The sequence below is a fragment of the Diaphorina citri genome, unplaced genomic scaffold, assembly GCF_000475195.1.
Source record: "Diaphorina citri unplaced genomic scaffold, Diaci psyllid genome assembly version 1.1 scaffold90, whole genome shotgun sequence".
Taxonomy (NCBI): domain Eukaryota; kingdom Metazoa; phylum Arthropoda; class Insecta; order Hemiptera; family Psyllidae; genus Diaphorina; species Diaphorina citri.
The window spans coordinates 61,309-79,640 of NW_007377527.1; the positions used below are offsets into that span (position 1 = coordinate 61,309).

Below are 18,332 nucleotides of genomic sequence, written 5' to 3' on the forward strand. Positions count from 1 at the left end.
ATATGACTCTAAAAATATGACCTTTATGACCTTTATTTTCCTCAAATATGACATTTATTTTCCAAAAATATGACCTTTTCCGTAAAATAAAATAAAAAAAAACTTTATTTTTAACGAAAGAGTAGGTAAATGAGCTTTATTTTTGTTATTTTTTTTTTATTTGTTGTATAACAGGATCAAGCGTGCTGCTATGTTGTCGACAGTAAAATTTAGTCTCCTGTCACTTGATAGATATTTCAATTTCGAGAAAGACCGCTCAACGTCTGCCGACGACACGGGGCATATTTCATGGCCAGGATGTCTTGAATAGTCCATCCTTCCTTGTCAAAGTCCTGCTGCTGTCCAGAATGTATGTTTGAGATCTTTTTCACATCCTGCCAGCCACAGTTTCTTTCAAGGACAGCCTTGACCTTTTAATTAATTTTCTTTCCTACATTTCCTGGATACACTGTGTCTTCGATTTTCCTCATCTCCTCCACACATGTTATTTAAATAATAATAATAAAAAACGGGAACCGCTCGGAATGCTTAAAATATGGCATTTTATGACCTTTTCCGAAAAAAAGCTAAAATATGACTAAATAATATATGATGTCATGACAATATGACATTTGGTTGTCTCTGAATATGACCTTTTTTATGACCTTTTAGAATTTTTTGGCATTTTATGACCTTTTCCGAAAAAAAGCTAAAATATTAAATAATAATAATAATAATAATAATAATAATAATAATAATAATAATAATAAAAAACGGGAACCGCTCGGAATGCTTAAAATATGGCATTTTATGACCTTTTCCGAAAAAAAGCTAAAATATGACTAAATAGCATGATGTCATGACAATATGACATTTGGTTGTCTCTGGTAATCACGCCTACAGCCCGTTCTACAAATGGTGGGAAGATGATTAAGGTGTCTCCAGAAAGGTCTCGTCGAGGAGAAGTGCCTTTTCTTGGTTTCATCTTCTTAGCACTAAAGGGACTAACCCCCATCCCACCCGCTCAGTAGACCAGTAGTTTGTCAAAGACCACACTCCTTACCGCTCGGACACTCCGACATTTATCTCTGAGCAGCACAAAACTTCCTTATTAATCAACTCGAGCGATAATTTAGAATTTTTCCCCTAAAAGTCACTTTTTCCTCTCTAGCGGGTCAAGATCTAGGTTTCGTAATCCAGGATCATTGGTTCAACAGCAAGGTAATTGATATAGGAGTGATGGAAAATTATTTAGATAATATTTTCTTGAGAAGAGCTAAGGTAGAAGGGAGGTCCCACATTGATAATTTTTTTTAACACGAAGTGTTTTTTTGGGGGGATACTAATTATACATAGGTACCTACTGGATAATTTAGGTAGGGTATGATATCTGGACAGCATTGAGCAGAAAAGAACCACCCATAAGACAATTCCAATTATGAATGGTTCTTTTCTGCTTGATTCTGTCCATCTAGAAATCTGTAAAAGCTTTCAGATTCGGAAAGAAATATGGAAATTCTTTCAAAACTAAAACAGACTTCATAATATGTAAGGGGCTTTGCCAGCCTAGTTAGCTTGGAAGGTAGCCTGTAGCCTGCCTTGTAAGTGCTAGGTTGAGGGTTCGATTACCACCGAATTACTTCTATTACTGTGATCGAATTCTCAAATTACCTAGGTATATTGAGGATAAAATTCTTAACCTCGGCTGGGATTGAACACGCGCCCTTCTGTTTACCAGGCGAGCGACTACACTACGGATAACGAACAATGAATTATTTATATCTATTTACTAAAAATTAAAATAATAATAAAAAAAATAAACTAAAATTTCACGTACGAAATATCCAGTTTTCCAGATCATTTAAATTCAAAGTGATCTATTTAAGGCCCGTTCCCGCTTGTCGTAAGTTTCATCCGGCTTTTTTCCGAATGTCCTGTAGACAATGTAATTCAAATGAGACTAGTGAGTAATGAGTGTGTTCCCATGTTACATTACATTGAAATGGGCCTTTGTCTTTTCTGGTGAAATTCCTGTATGAGGAGTTCAGTATGTAATACCATTGCACCCCAGTGTTCCCAGTTACGCACGACACGATTTTTTTCCCCCCGAACGACAAGTAGGAATGGGCCTTTACACTCCCATTTTATAACATTGCCCTCCGCCACTGCTCAGAATTCCACTATAATATCTTCAATGTCTTTCCTCTTCAAGTTGGGCACTGTGCAGTCCAGAGCCGGATATCCGATGGGGAGAAGGAGGGCGAGCTTCTCATTCCCCGGACGGTCTAGGAGCGTTCTCAGAGCGGGGCCGGCGTTGAGCGGTGTGCTGGTGAGAGTGACCAAGCCACAGTACTGAGGAAACAAAAGAGGAATATTTTGTAAATGAGATTTTGTGCAAGAACCTATTCAAACACCCAGTGGTTGAACTGATTCCGGTAGCTTCAGAAGAGGGGAAATCGTCTCAGATTCCAAAAGGAAAATTCGACTCCACTATAACTTTCGATTCTCAAACGGTTAGTCTACTCTGATCTTGATGGATTTCGGCAAACAGGTCATACTGAAACACTTTTCTCAATGTGATTGATCTCAGGTACCATAAGCTTTGTACAAAACAATACAGACACTTTTCTCATTAGACTTTGAATCCGATCAAACCTTTGATCAAATCTTTCCTAGTTTTACTGCTTTTACACCGAACTGCTAGTCAACATAAACACCTGTCGGTATTTTTCACTAATTAAACGCAATAATTGTTTCACTTTTTATTCACATTATCAAATTAACTATCACTGAAAATCAAACGCAAATCAACAGGCGTACCACAGGGCGAAAGTTTCGGCCCCTTTTCCTTTCATGAGGAACTTTCCGTTTCTGTCCGCACTGAAAACTTTGGAAAATACCGACCAAACCATAAGCTCTCTCTCACTTGGAAAAATAATCGTCTTCACTGATAGGAAAAAATATGAGGCAATCGAGCGTAAATTTTTCCCCGATCGTTCGATGTGTTCAGCGTATGACTGAGTGTTGAGAGAGTCTCTCGTAAACATTTTTTTACAAGTTCGCTGTGGATTGCCCAAGTGCTTCGCTCTGTCGTGTTGCGAGCGTAGGTGCAGCGAATTTCAATGTCAGAAAGAGGCTGGATGGTTTTACTTTCTGTTACGCTATGCATAGAGGGAACGTACACATGAAATTTATGATAGGTAAAGAGGTATTTATGATAGGTACACTATGCATAGTGATTTTAGGGAAGTGTGGGATTTTTAGTTTGGGCTTTAGGCTGACCAGAAAGAATTCTGTTGAAGCTTGGTTCACTTCGTTTCACTTCCGAAGAAAAATCGAACTATGCAAGAACCCAATGAAGCCATGTGAAATGCTGAGGTCCGGACCAAAACTAACCAGATTTTTGGTGAGCTAACCAAAAAATGACTTCTATACCTACTAGGTGAGGATTTTGTTGAAAATGATATTGACTCACTATCTTTTTGATTATTTTTTCGGAAAAAATTGCCTATTTAATTTGTGATTTCATACCTACCTACAATGACATTGACTCACTAATTTTTTGATTATTTTTCGGAAAAAATTGCCTATTTAATTTGTTTCGTTAGGTAATTACTTATTTAGGTAATAGAAAGTCGTCTGATGTTCACACCAGAATTTTTTTATTTTGTTACTAATGCTGCTCCTAGTAACTCCGCGTGAGTTATCTTTCCATATGGAAGAGAAATGTTATTGTTACTACCTAGCATTGTTACTTTTATACTAACTATGGTTTTACTTTTATACTAGCTATTGTTACTTTTATACTAGCAATGAGTTTTGTTTCAGGTTAGGGCCAATATTGAACAAGTTCTACCGTTTTTGCCGAGCGTGTGAGATTTTTTCCCTATGTGCGTGTACTCACGGGTTAAAAGAGGTTTGATTGAGGGAACTGTAACTGCCAAGGTCTTATCGTCCCCAAATCGAAGAGAGAAGAAGAGAGGATAGGAGAAAGCCAGCCGTTCAGAGAACGAACCTTATCCGTTCAGGATAAAATCCGCCCCGGGCGGGAATCACCCCCGCGGCCTAGCGCTTACAAGGCAGACGCGCCACCAACCAAGCGAACTAGGCTGGCTACGACTCATCTTTTTTCTAGGCCGCGGGTTCGATTCCCGCTCGGGGCGGATTTTATCCTGAAGAGATAAGGTTCGTTCTCGGAACGGCTGGCTTTCTCCTATTCTGTCTTTCTTCTCTCTTCGATTTCAGGACGATAAGACGCTAGCACATACAGTTCCCTCTATGAAACATCCGCTTTAACGCTAGGGACAGTAGGTCGTTCGCGCCGACGCGACGACTTACTTGGATGGCGGCCAGCATTATTCCGCAGGCTAGTGAAACGCTCATCTCATGGTAGTAATGCTTCTTCCTCTTTCCTTCCTCCTTGAATCCGTATGTCTGTTTGAACACGACCACCAAGTAGGGCGCAGTGGTGAGATACTCCTTCTGCCAAGAGGTCTTCAGGGGTCTCAAGTCCGTGGTCCATTCTTTTCCTGGAGGAAGGGAAGCCAACAGGAATTGATTTTCAAAGAGGGTTAAGAAGACATTAAGTTGTGTCGAAACATAGTCAACAGGCCGTCTATTCACTCTGATCGATGGTCAATCGACTATGTGTAGACATAGACTCACCTCTATAATTCAGGACTGACTATGCACAAGAAAATGTGAAAATGGTTTAGGAGTCATAATGTCAGTCACTGTACGAGTATAATTGCTGAAGTTTTTACTGGGAATGAATTTGTATGAACCAGTTACTAGTTTATTTCCCGAAAGAAACATACAGCCTATGTATTAGGTTCTTCTAGAGCGGGGTTTACCAAATCAGAATTGAAATCAATGTAGGATTGAGCTTTACTTAATCCCCAGTCCAATCCAGAATTGAAGTCAACTCCGACTTCCTAAAACGCGATCTTACCGATTCGCTTGTCATTTTTGATTCTACTCACCCATTCGTTTGTCATAGTTGATTCGCTCCTCGGATTCCACAATATCTCGGATCTTGGCTTTCATGTCCTTGTCTTCAACGATGACAAATTGGTAATATTTCTAGAGGTCGGACTTCTGTTCTAGAGGTCGGCCGTTCGAATCCGCTCAACGGTTTGTTTCAAATTCAGAAGTGTTCTATTTTCTGATTTCTTTATGACTGAAAAACGTAAATAAATACCCAATTATCATCCCCTTTTTATTCGATTCGTGTACACTATTTTGCTTAGGAAAATTAAAAAAATGTCAAACCAGGGGTTTGAACTGCAACTGTTTAAAAAAAGTTGCTGAAACTACTTTAAATATATTTTGAATTCATAAACCAACTTAATCTATCTTAAAAATATTACATAATTCTTCAAACAGAACGAAATACAAAGCAAAACCAGGTGTGAGATTTTTTACACGCGTGTACTGACGTTCGGATTTTTAACGCGTGTACCTACCTATCTATACATCTGTGAAAGCAAATGCTCATGGTAAAACTGACATTGAAGTTACACCCACATACATATACCTAACATAAACGCACCTTTACCGTGTGACAATTCTGCCACTAGAATGGCATCTACCTCGGGTGCCGTCGATAAAGGTGGGGAATCTGTATATATATTTTTTATATAAAACCTACAATACTCACCATAGAGCCATAGTCTGCCATAGACCCATCTGCGATAATATTGATATGGACTGACCTTGATAGAAATGATGTTTTTCCAGCTTGAATAATATTACTATAGCGTTAGTGTAGGAAATGTAGGAGTCTTTACTATTGCATGCATAATTGCATATGGGTGTGGAATGTTTGAATTGAAATCGCAAATCCTTCCCAAGCTTGAATTACGTAGAACTTTGTTTAAAACCCGTGAGTACACGCACGTAGGGAAAAAATCTCACACGCTCGGCAAAAACGCCAAAAACGGTAGAACTTGTTCAATAAGGTTTTGTTACAATGTAGTCGTGGACCCCGCAACATCGAGCTTTCGCTGTGGAGGCATTTCTTAAAAGTGGTGAATTTGTGACTAATGCTCAGATGAAGTTTCGCACCCATTTTCATTTTCCTCCCTCCTCACCCGATCTTAGCTCGTGCGACTTTTTTTTATGGAAATATGTTAAAAACAAGGTGTGTATTTATTGGACAAGGACTCTGGATGAGTCAACAGGTGCTTTTATCAAGAAATTCGTGCTATAGCCCAGGAAATGCTGGAGACAGTATGTCGAATTTTGCATACAGATTGACCGTCGTATGTATGAAATCTAAAGATAAACTTAAGTTTAACTTGAAATGAAAATCTTGCCAAATTTCATGAAATCTAGCCAGTTATCTCAAGAAATGACATGAAATTGGCAACATTGTTCGTCTTAAGTTAAACTTAAGTTTATCTTTAGATTTCATACATACGACGGTTAATCATAGTCCATTTTTTCTCAGATTTTTTTTTCAGGGATTCGAACCAAAGTCTTTTCGGTTATGAATCCAGTGTGTTTGCCTTTGCAACTGCACTAATAGGACTACTTTACAAGCTACCTTTACCTATGTATATGTAGGTATTTGTTGAATTTTCGATACTCTAACTAGTATAACTGCTCTAACATTTCATAAAAAAAGACTATTTTACTAAAGTAGGTATTCAATACCAATACCTATCTATCCATCTGTGAAAGCAAATGCTCATGGTAAAACTGACATTGAAGTTACACCCACATACATATACCTAACATAAACGCACCTTTACCGTGTGACAATTCTGCCACTAGAATGGCATCTACCTCGGGTGCCGTCGATAAATTTTCCCGAGAAGGTCTGAAAAGCAGGATGACCAAATTGGTTCAACAGATTCCTGGCTACGGTGCTGTCAAGGTGGGTGCCAAATATGGTTAAGTGGGTCGAAAAACGACTCTACGAAAACGAGATTCGAAACGAACTATTGACGCGAGCTGATTTCTGTCACACTGGACTGCAGTCCGGGATTGAGCGTCTAAACGGCCCTTCAGACCTAAGTGTCTCAGACGGTCTGGCATACCTAGAACTGAAGCTTTTTCCACCACTCAGACCGCGACCTATCAGGCGATCTGAACGTGAGTTGCAGGCTTAAGTCTGCCCCTCAGGACGTTTTACAATATCGGAAGGTTAGACTGTCTTGTCATAAGACTGTCTGCAATCAACCTTTAACCTAACCCAGGTTAATATTTCATTTCTCTTATGACAAGACAGCCACGGAAATCGTTTGTCTGGGACTTTCCACCAGTGACATACTATTAATTATTTAATTAATTATTTTTTTAATTTATTTCTTATTGTTTTTTTACCAGCGTTTAAGAATTTTTTTTTTTTTTTTTTTTTTTTTTTTTTTTTTTTTTTCAAAAACTTTGAAAGAGGGAACTGTAACTATCAAGGTCTTCTCGTCCCGAAAGCGAAGAGAGAAGGAAGAACACTGGTTTAGGTTGAAAAAAAAACTTGATAGGAGAGAGCCAATCGTTCCGAGAACGAACCTTATCGGATTTGGAAAAAAATCCGCCCAAGCGGGGATCGAACCCGCGAATCTTTTGACTTATAGGTAGATAGGATTAATTATACAATAAGAAAGGCAATGTGTAATGTGATAGAGTTAAATAGAGGACCTTCACTCTTATCATGAATTTGATGTGGGTTGCCTGAGTTGCCTAGTTTGTGGCATCTTATAGGAATCTGATCTACATCATCTTACCGATTCGCTTGTCATTTTTGATTCTACTCACCCATTCGTTTGTCATAGTTGATTCGCTCCTCGGATTCCACAATATCTCGGATCTTGGCTTTCATGTCCTTGTCTTCAACGATGACAAATGTCCACGGTTCTGTATGCGCTCCACTTGGTGAGGTGCCTGAATAAACAGACCAAGTTTATTATTATTATTATTATTTTAAAGAGGTTTCATGGAGGGAGCTGTAACTGCCAGGTCTTATCGTCCCGAAATCGAAGAGAGAAGGAAGACAGGATAGGAGAAAGCCAGCCGTTCCGAGAACGAACATTAACGTTCAGGATAAAATCCACCCCCGACGGGAATCGGACCCGCGGCCTAGCGCTTACAAGGTAGCGGTTACACGCACTACCAACCAAGCTAACTAGGCTGGCTGACCAAAGTTTGCCGTCAGATCGGCATTGCCAATTTTAAGAAACCCCCACACTGACAAATATTTACTGTAGCCCAAAATTTTTGATCAACCTATTCTATACACCTCTCAAATTCTGTTTTATTTTGTCCATAAATCTCACTTTAGGTCTTCCCCTGTCTCTCTTAACTCTAAAGGTGTGTCCAAACATAGTCGACTGGAACTTTACACTTCCTCAATAATAGGCGACTATTTTCAGCTCTTCATCTCGTCGATCGTCGGCGTCGACTATGTGTGAACACAGTTTAACTTTCAAATCTCTCAACCTCTTCCCAACATTTTCTTGAGCCTACTTGTCTTGCACCTACTGATTTTGACCATTCCTGATTCACCTGCGGTTTTGATAATATTATGGATAATCTCCTTGGGTACCGCTTCGTCGCTGAAAAACCGCACCGTTCTCCTAGCGTTCATCAACTGATAGAATTCTTCCGATCTTTGCCGAATGTCCTCGACACTCTTCTTGACAAAATCGTACGAGATGTGATCCAACGCTTCGGGGAGGGCGGGGGCAAACTCGTCGTCTTCGTCTGTTTCCGACTCCGCGTTCGAGGGACCTTCGGGAGTCTTCGTGTTGTTTTCCATCACTGGAAACATTTAAGCAAATATGTTTGCGTGAGGCCAGCCACTCACTATCAGTTAGACCTGACAGGTACGTCTGATCAGGTCTACCTGATAGTGAGTGGCTGGCCTTAGATAAACTCAAGCAGTGGCGTATTATAGGCACTTCTTCAGTTGCTAAAATATCCGCAAGATTTCATTTGGAGGCCCTTTGGTTCAGTAGTGGGTTAAGGGGAGGGGGAAGGGGTGAATGCTCCAAGTTTTATAGAAGGGGGGCCCTTAAATAACAATGTCATACTTTGCAAACAGCTGATTCGTGTTAACCAGAGAATCAAAAGGCCATTTGATAACCGATGATAATTTAGCCTAGTTTTACGACATGTTCATTGATAAACTCACCCTGAGGCTAATCGGGAATAAACAATGGGCAATCAATCACCATGACGACTTACCAATCCCCCATCAAAACAAACGAACGACTACCACATATGCAAACAAAACTAGTTATCAATTATTAATGTAGATATCTACCAAAGTAGTAGGTAGGACATAAGGAAATTACTCTTTAATTGTGAGTTGGACATGAAGGGAACTTTAAGAAACTTTTACTAGCCCACATTACATGCCAGTCCAAAAAGCTGTCTTACTAAAGGTCCACGAAAACTTATCCGTCAAGGATCTTACGTCTAGCTTGTTCCATATTACTTTACGTTGGATCAAATGCAAGATCACACACTTAGCCAGCAGGGACATGGACTACATCAATCTTTAATATGGAACTAGCTAGACGTAAGGTGACGGAATGGAGAGAAAAAAATGGAAGAGGATGAGAAAGAGAAGGAAGAAGTGGGAAGAAAGGATGAAGAAAATGAGAACTAAAATAAAGAGGAGAAAGTGGAGGCAAAAGAGAAGAAGATGGAGTATTTTTTTTTACTTTCTATTACTGCAGTATAGCGACTACAGTATACTGTAATGAAAGTATTGCAATCGGTCCAAATTTTCAAAATCGGGAAATGGGTGGAAATATCCGTTTTGGGGTCCCCTGATAATGAAAGTATTGCAATCGGTCCAAATTTTCAAAATCGGGAAATGGTTGGAAATATCCGTTTTGGGATCCCCTGATGTCAAAAAAGTGATTTTTATCGGTCCAAATGTTCAAAATCGGTGGTTGGAAATATCCGTTTTGGGATCCCCTGATGTCAAAAAAGTGATTTTTAGCCCATGGTCTGTACGTACGTATGTAGTCACATGAGGAGCTCAACATGCCTGGGACCAATTGGGACAACTGCGGCAACATCGGATCGATGAAACGCCCTATATCATGTATGTACGTATGTATCTACTACAGGTTTTTTTCAAAGGGACAATCCTTTTACGTCATCTTAATCTGAGTGCACCTGTGCACCCCTACCCAGCAGCACGTGTCACCCAGACGGTCACCCGTTCGGATACCAACCACGCGCAACGTTGCTTAACTTCGGTGATGGTGCATTCAGACACTTCTGGAAAAGAGGCGAGAATGCAAGCATAGTGGCAAAGTACGTACTAGATTTAAACATTGTGTATTCTGTACCTTATCCTTACTGTATGCTTACAAAGCAAACGAGATTTTGAACGGGATGAATGCAGAATGTGGGTCACGGAGGGTGGTGGATTGAACAAACAGGAAAAGAATGAGGAGGAGGAAGAGGAGGAATAGGAGGAAGAAGAGGAAGGAGAAGTAGATGGACGAGCGAGAATGGAAAAGATAAAGAAAAAGCGGGAAGAGGAAAAAAGAAAGAACATAAAAGGAGGGGGGGAAGGAGGAGGAGGAGGAGGAGGAGGAGGAGGAGGAGGAGGAGGAGGAGGAGGAGGAGGAGGAGGAGGAGGAGGAGGAGGAGGAGGAGGAGGAGGAGGAGGAGGAGGAGGAGGAGGAGGAGGAGGAGGAGGAGGAGGAGGAGGAGGAGGAGGAGGAGGAGGAGGAGGAGGAGGAGGAGGAGGAGGAGGAGGAGGAGGAGGAGGAGGAGGAGGAGGAGGAGGAGGAGGAGGAGGAGGAGGAGGAGGAGGAGGAGGAGGAGGAGGAGGAAGAAGACAATGTAGGAAAACAGAACAAGAAAACGGAGAAAGAAGAGATGATGAAGGATAAGAAGAAGACAATGAAGAAGAAGAGGAGGAAAAAACGAAGAAAGAGGAGAGGACGAAGGAGATGAAAAAAAGGAGGAGGTGAAGATAAAAAATCTGGTGTGAACATCACACGACTTTCCTTATCCTATTGAATGATGCTTATTTGAGTGTTCTTTTACCCTAACTTTTACAATATTTCTAACCGTTTTGTCGCTATAGCTGAAAACCACCAAAATCGGTCGAAATCTGTCCAAAAGCAGTCAAAATACCGCCAAGCGCAGCAACCATCTCAACCAAACGTTTTGTGTTGCATCCTTGTCACTTCTTCTCCTCCTCTCCTTGTTGCTTCTTTTCCTCTCCTTCTTCTTGTTTCGTTTCCTCTTTTCCTTCTCCTCTTCTTCTTACTTCTCTTCCTCTTCTCCTCTTCTTCTCCTCCTCCTCTTCTTGTTTCTTTTTCTTCGTCCTCTTCAATTAGTTCAACTATTTCACCGAGTTTCCCCGTCGGGTTTTTTCGTTCGAATTCGCGGCCGCTCGCACGCGTGTACAAATGTGTTTTTCTTCTCTCGTGTTATTTAACAACAAGCCTGTACACATCTCTGATGTTTTTCTTCAGTAGATGGTTATAGGTATAGCTTTATCTGTCGGGGAAAAATGAGTTATTGTTTTTATTCGCCTAAATTTGTGTGTTTTTCGTTTGTTTTTTCCCCTCGTGTCACTACGGTGAGAAATTCGTGCAGTGTTGTCAAATCGTCAATGTTTCCAACATTTCACCTGTGGATATCACGTTGCCAAGTGTGTCGGTGTTTTGTTTACTCTGCCGTTACAGGTATTCTGTTTCAACTATAGGTATTCTATTTTCTTCTCAATCTGTATGATAACGAATTTGCTGCAGCTCATCTCTGGTGTTTGTTCAGTGATTACTTTGATCACATTGCTGTTGATCACTCTTGGAAACTGTTCATTCCCAATAGTCACATGGGACATGAGTTTAGGAGTATAATTGAGGTCAAATGGATTGGTAGTATTGGAACACATCACAATGCCTTCAGGCACACTGCGTTTGTTAAAAGTAGATGCAAGTCATGCAAGTTTACTTTGCCCTTGAGATCAATTTAAATTAAACCATGATGAAAATTTGGAATGAAAAGCAATAATTCAATAAACCAACCTCAGTGTCAGCTGTAGTGTTCAGCAAATCCTAAAAATGGTTTCGTTATTCAGGAGCTATTTCGTCATTTATAGAGAAGGACCTTTTTAGGCCAAATTGGAAATTCCAATTTATGATAGAGATTGAGTCATGTTCTGTTAGTTGAGTCATGCAGGATGTTAGTGGAGTCATCTATTCTCCAAAGGTTTAAAAACTCAACTCCAGATGATTTAAACTAGTGACTAGGTAGTTAGCTTGGAGGGAAGCGCGTCTGCCTGAACGGATAACGTTCGTTCTCGGAACGGCTGGCTTTCTCCTATGCTGTCTCCCTTCTTTCTTCGATCTCGGGACGATCAGACCTTCTTAGCCGTTACAATTCCAAACCTCTTTAAAAAAAAGAAGAAAAAGTAAAAAAAAGACTTTTCATAGCAAATATCTTCCTGGTGACCCCAAAGACCAAACAAACACTACCCCGACCCAAAGTTGTGACTGAAATGAATAGCTCATCCTTCAAGGGGATTTAGCTAAAAACTAGTGACAAACTTGTGGCGCTATACAGTGACAATTAGGTCAGTATCATTCTATTGATGATGATGATGATGATGATGATGATGATGATGATGATGATGATGATGATGATGATGATGATGATGATGATGATACGAATGATGATGATGATGATGATGATGATGATGATGATGATGATGATGATGATGATGATGATGATGATGATGATGATGATGATATTGATGATGATATTGATAATGAAATTATTACTTTAACGATGGTGAAAATTATTTAATGATTATTATCGCTTCTGAAGCATGTTAAATAGTGCAGGAGGGTGAGATGTGAGAGGGTGAAGGGAATAAATAAGAAAGAAAAAGAAGTGAAGAGAGCAGTCACGGATTATTATTATCATTAGATAGTCAGCTCCCATGGCGTAGTGGGGTCACTGCGCTCGCCTTGCACGCGGGAGACCCGGGTTCGATTCCCGGCGGGGTCAATAAATTTGTATTATGCAAATGATTGATTCCGTGACTGGCTGTTGCGGGGCCCACTCAGCCTCGTGAGGAAAATGAGTAGCTATGACATATAAATGCGCACAGCGACCGGTGCCAGCATGGTAGGTAAACATTGGATTTTAGGATTATTGAGATACATATTGGGAAAATCCTACAATGCTGCAGTGAGCACCAAAGTTGTGACATAATAACAAAAAGAAACTGCATTTACATTTACATTATCATTAGATGTAATTTTAAAGAGGTGTGACAGGACTGCTAAGGACCTATCTTCGTATCTTGATCACATAATGATGGAGCTCTTAGGTGGTAGAGAACGCCTCTGGCGTTATCCTCGCCTAGTAGTTCCCTTTAACTCAAGGGTCTATTATCATTATTATCTTCCCGAGATCGAAGGGAGAAGAAGGACAGGCTAGGAGAGAGACAACCGTTTCGAGAACGAACCCCTTGCCAGCCTAGTTAGCTTAGTTGGTAGTGCGTCTGCCTTGTAAGCGCTAGGCCGCAGGTTCGGTTCCCGCCTGGGGCGGATTTTATCCTGATGGGATAATGTTCGTTTTCGGAACGGCTGGCTTTCTCCTATCCTGACTTCCTTCTCGCTTCGGTTTCGGGACGATAAGACCATAGCAGTTACAGTTCCCTCTGTCAAACCTCTTAAAAAAAAGAACCTTAGCTGTTTGGGATAAAATACCGACCATCATCACTATCAACCGTACCTACGCCACTGGAAAAGGAAACAGAAACTCGACGCCATCTCCCAGAACGCGCCATCCTCCATACTGTCTATTATTGCCCTCTCTCCCTCCCCCCTCCCCTTCTCTTCATCACTCTCTTCCCCTCTGGCCCCCCTCCCCCTCAGACTCTCCCTTCCATCCCGCACTGGTCCTATCCTCCTCTTCCCTCCCCTCCAACTCTCTCTTCCATCCCGCACTGGGCCCTTTACGTACCCTCTCCCGTCTCTTGTGTTGGTGGGTGGCGGTCTGGCGGTATTCAATTACTTGTTAGGTGACTTTTTTCTTTCTTTTTTGACCTTACACCATTTTGAGTGCACTTTCTGTCACTGATGTTAAGCGACGTCCTGTGTGTTTAGTATCTGGACGGACTACTGACTGGGATATTCTTTAGTCCTATTCGATCTCTATCAATAAGCACTGTCATACATACGTACGTACGTACGTACGTACATACCTAAATACCCTGTAGGTTCTATTTATGATTAATAAATAGCTCCTATAACCTGTTTGGTAGATAACATAATTATTATAATTAGGTACATATGATGTAGGTGTACGTATGTTAATGTGGATTCAAAATTTTGGGTCTGACACGAGTTTTTCTCTCCCTCCCTCCTTTCTCTCTCTCTCTGTCTCTTTCTTTGAGTGTTCTTTTACCTTATTTTTTACAATATCTCTAACCGTTTAGTCGGTATAGCTGAAAACCGCCAAAAAACGGTCGAAAACAATGGAATGTTGCATCCTTGTTCTCGTTCTCGAGATATTTTGTTTACAGACAGACAGACAGACACTGAAACACACGGACCAATGGCTGAAACTTTTTAATTAGACTCTAGGGACCTCAAAACGTGTTTTGGCACTAAAAACTGACCATCAAAAATTTGACCCGATTACATTACTTTCCTTCCTATAGGATAAGGAAAGTAAAAAAGGAGAAAAAGCGGGAGAGTGGGAAATTTTATTAGCTAGAAGGGAAAAGTGGTGGAAGAGATATTAAAAAGAGGAAAGAAGAAGAGGGAAATGAATCTCTTTCTGATGAAAGAGAGAAGGGAGTTTTTCATTAAGAGGGATGAGAAACTTGGGAAAAGCGCGGGACTTTTTAACACAGCTCTAGGTCAGATTAAAAACCGTATTATTTAGCTACATTAAAAAATTTAATTAAATAAATTAGTTAATCCCTTGCAATCTCTCTCTCCTCTCTCTCTCGCTCACCTTCTTCCTCTCTCTCTTTCTCTCTCTCTCTCTCTCTCCCGCTCTCTCCTCTCTCTCTCTCGCTCTCCCGCTCTCCTTCTCCCTTCCTCTCTTTCTCTCTCTCTCCCGCTCTCCTTCTTCCTCCCTCTCTTTCTCTCTCTCCCTCTCTCTCTCCTCTCTTTCTCTCTCTCTCCTCTCTTTCTCTCTCTCTCCTCTCTCTCTCTCTCTCTCTCTCTCAACCCATTCATTTTTTTGGTTGCCGCGCGCTTCCTCAATTCCACCCCTCTACTTCCTGTCAATTAAAATGTGTGAGAAATCTTCAAAAGGAAAGTTTGACCTTTTATGTAAGAAGGAAAGAACAAATTCGATTGACCTTTAAAATAAGAACGCTTTTCTCACAAACAGGGAAAGAGGAAAATAGGTAGGTATCTCTTTATCACGAGTTTTTTCGGTTTCATTTTCCTTCTTTTCGAAATTTTCCCCAACTTTTCATCATTTTTTCAATATTTTCCTCTTAACACTTTTCCTTCCTTTTCAATAATTCTGTCCTATGAAAGGCCAGACAAACTGGGAGTCGAAAGTTCGAACCCCTAACTTCTGTCTGAGCTATCAGGTAGGTAAAAAAATATATATTAGGTAGGTACAAAAGAAAAAAACCTTTTAATTTTTTGAAATTGAAATGTAAAAATTAAATTAAAATCGCATTTATTAAAAGGAAAACTTCAATTTAATTTGAAAATTTTATCCGTACTTCAGAAGTGCCTGAGTAATAATAGTATCTACCTATCTACCTATTAAAGACATTTGAAATAGGTGGACCTTCAACAAACTCTGCTTGAACAAGTCTCATGATTAACTTTTAAAATCTACAAACTGAGAAATAAAAATACCCACAAATACCTAAATAAATCAATTAAAAAAAAAAAAGAAAAGAAAAATTTTGTCTTCCGTCTTCCGGATTTAATTTTGAGACTTTAGTGTAAAACTTGAGCCCGTAAAATAAAAAAAACCTGTGCTTGCTGATATAATAAAAAAAAAATGGCGGATGATCCACCGGACAAAAACAAAATGGCGGATAATCCTCCAGATAAAAACAAAATGGCGGAAAATCCTTCGGCGGACGAGAGCTCTTGTTCCTCCTCAGTAATCAGACATCCGGAAGGTTGTACCAGTCAAGGGAAACCTTCTGTTGAGCCCGCGCCTGAATTTCGACCGCCCCTGGCCTTTATGGAAACCGTCACCCATGATATTACCTATGGTAAGTTACCTATTATCTATTGTTTCACAATTATATTATTGAAATGATCATATATTTATTTTTATTTAATTTTTAACCAACGACTTTTTTACCTACTTTTTATGTTAGCTCGTTAGATTCTTCACACACTTTCTTTTCAATTCTGGTGGATGTGCTGGTTTTACGAATTTCTCCGTTTTTCCCTCAAGTTTACAACTGTGTTTTCTTCCGTCCACTCTTCTAAAGAAGTCGGAAGACGAAGAAGAAGACGAAGACGAAGAAGAAGAAGAAGAAGAGAGCGAGAACAGATTCTTAACTACATAGTTAGGTATATTTTCAAGTTGGCAGGCTTCTTAGTGATAAATATTCAATGAGATAATAATAGCTATAATAAATATATTCTATTCTGCTTCTTCCTAGCTTAGGATAGAATAGAATAAGTATATTCAATAAATATAGCGTGATAATAATGTACCTAATAGCTACCTACCTATATCTGTTGGCACTAAAAACTGACCATCGAAAATTTGACCCGATTACATTACTTTCCTTCCTATAGGATAAGGAAAGTAAAAAGGGAGAAAAAGCGGGAGAGTGGGAAATTTTATTAGCTAGAAGGAGGGAAAAGGGATGGAAGAGATATTAAAAAGAGGACAGAAGAAGAGGGAAATGGAAAAGAGAATCTCTTTCTGATGAAAGAGAGAAGGGAATTTTTCATTAAGAGGGATGAGAAACGTGGGAAAAGCGCGGGACTTTTTAACACGGGGATTTTAATGCTCGGAAACGTATTAAATGTCATAAAAGGGAAAGAATGCTAATTTTCGTATTAGGGACTTGTCATAAAGGGAAAAGCTGTATTAATTTTCATATGGAAATGTTAATAAATGTCATAAAGGAAGATGAAAATTGACATCTCCACTAATGAAAATTAACAGCTTAACCGAGTAGATATGAAAAAAGAAGAAAGTAAAAAATAGTGGATGTGCCTATCTATTGTAAAAATGAATATTTCTTTTTTTTTTTTTTTGGTGGATGTGCTATTTTTCTTGAATTTTGTTATTCACATCTTTAGTTTTTTTATTATTATTATTTTTTTTATATATATACCATTATACCTATATATAATTAAGCAAGGTCTATTGTAATTCGAAGACGAAAACGAAGAAGAAGAAGACGAAGAAGAAGAAGAAGAAGAAGAAGAAGAAGAAGAAGAAGAAGAAGAAGAAGAAGAAGAATAAGAAGAAGAAGAGAACAGATTCCTACATAGTTAGGTATATTTTCAAGTTGGCAGGCTCCTTACTGATAAATATTCAATGAGATAATAATAACAACAACTAATAAATGTATTCTATTCTGCTTCTTCCTAGCTTAGGATAGAATAGAATATACTTATTCTATTCTATCCAATAAATATAGCGTGATAATAATGTACCTAATAGTTACCTACCTATATCTGCTGTACCTACCTAAGAAAAACTTCTAGATTCTAGTTACAAGTTACACAAAATAGGTAGGTACACCAGGTTCAAATAAAAAATAAGTAGGTAAAACTTTTTGCTGTAAGCGCTCCGCAAAACCTACTTTTCTCAATAATATTGTGGTTAGTATACAGGGTGTCCCAGCCAAATAGCCGACCTTGAAAAATGAATAGGTATTCATGAAAAAACGATACCTATCTTCCTATTTAGATACACACCTAGGTATAAGCCTGGGGTAATCCTTAAAGTGACGGAAAAATAGCTGGATTTTCTGATTCCTATGACGGTCGTTTGCTTCATTTCCCCACAAAAAAAAAAGAGCCTGAGATTTTTTTAAAACATATTTAAGAGCTTTGATTGAGGAGCTGCAGGTGTAACAGTTAAAGGTCTTATGGTCCCAAAATCGAAGAGAGAAGCAAGACAGGATACGAGAAAGCCAGCTGTCCCAAGAAATAACCTTATCTGTTTAGGATAATGTTCGTCCCGAGCGGGAATCGCACCCGCAACTTACAGGACAGGAGTGCTTCAAACTTATAACTAAGCCAGCCTAGACATTTTGGCTATTTGTCTGAACACTCTGTATTAGTTGGATGGCGAGGTAGAAAATTTGTATTTTCATATTTTTCCAATAAGAAGACTAATAAAAGTTTACTGAAATTCTGTCACATTTTTTTTTACAAATTGAAAATAAAATGGAAATTGTCAGC

General features: G+C 39.5%; 1 protein-coding gene across 1 annotated transcript; it reads right to left on the reverse strand.

The window, feature by feature from the left end:
• Nucleotides 1-1,526: 1,526 nt before the first annotated feature.
• LOC103524276 (iodotyrosine deiodinase 1) lies at nt 1,527-8,756 on the reverse strand. The gene is made up of 4 exons (XM_008489290.3): nt 8,485-8,756; nt 7,738-7,863; nt 4,318-4,508; nt 1,527-2,331 (listed from the first exon to the last, which is right to left on the reverse strand). Exons 1-4 carry the CDS (start codon nt 8,747-8,749, stop codon nt 2,149-2,151), a joined length of 765 nt encoding a protein of 254 aa, XP_008487512.2. The 5' UTR covers nt 8,750-8,756; the 3' UTR covers nt 1,527-2,148.
• Nucleotides 8,757-18,332: the final 9,576 nt, after the last annotated feature.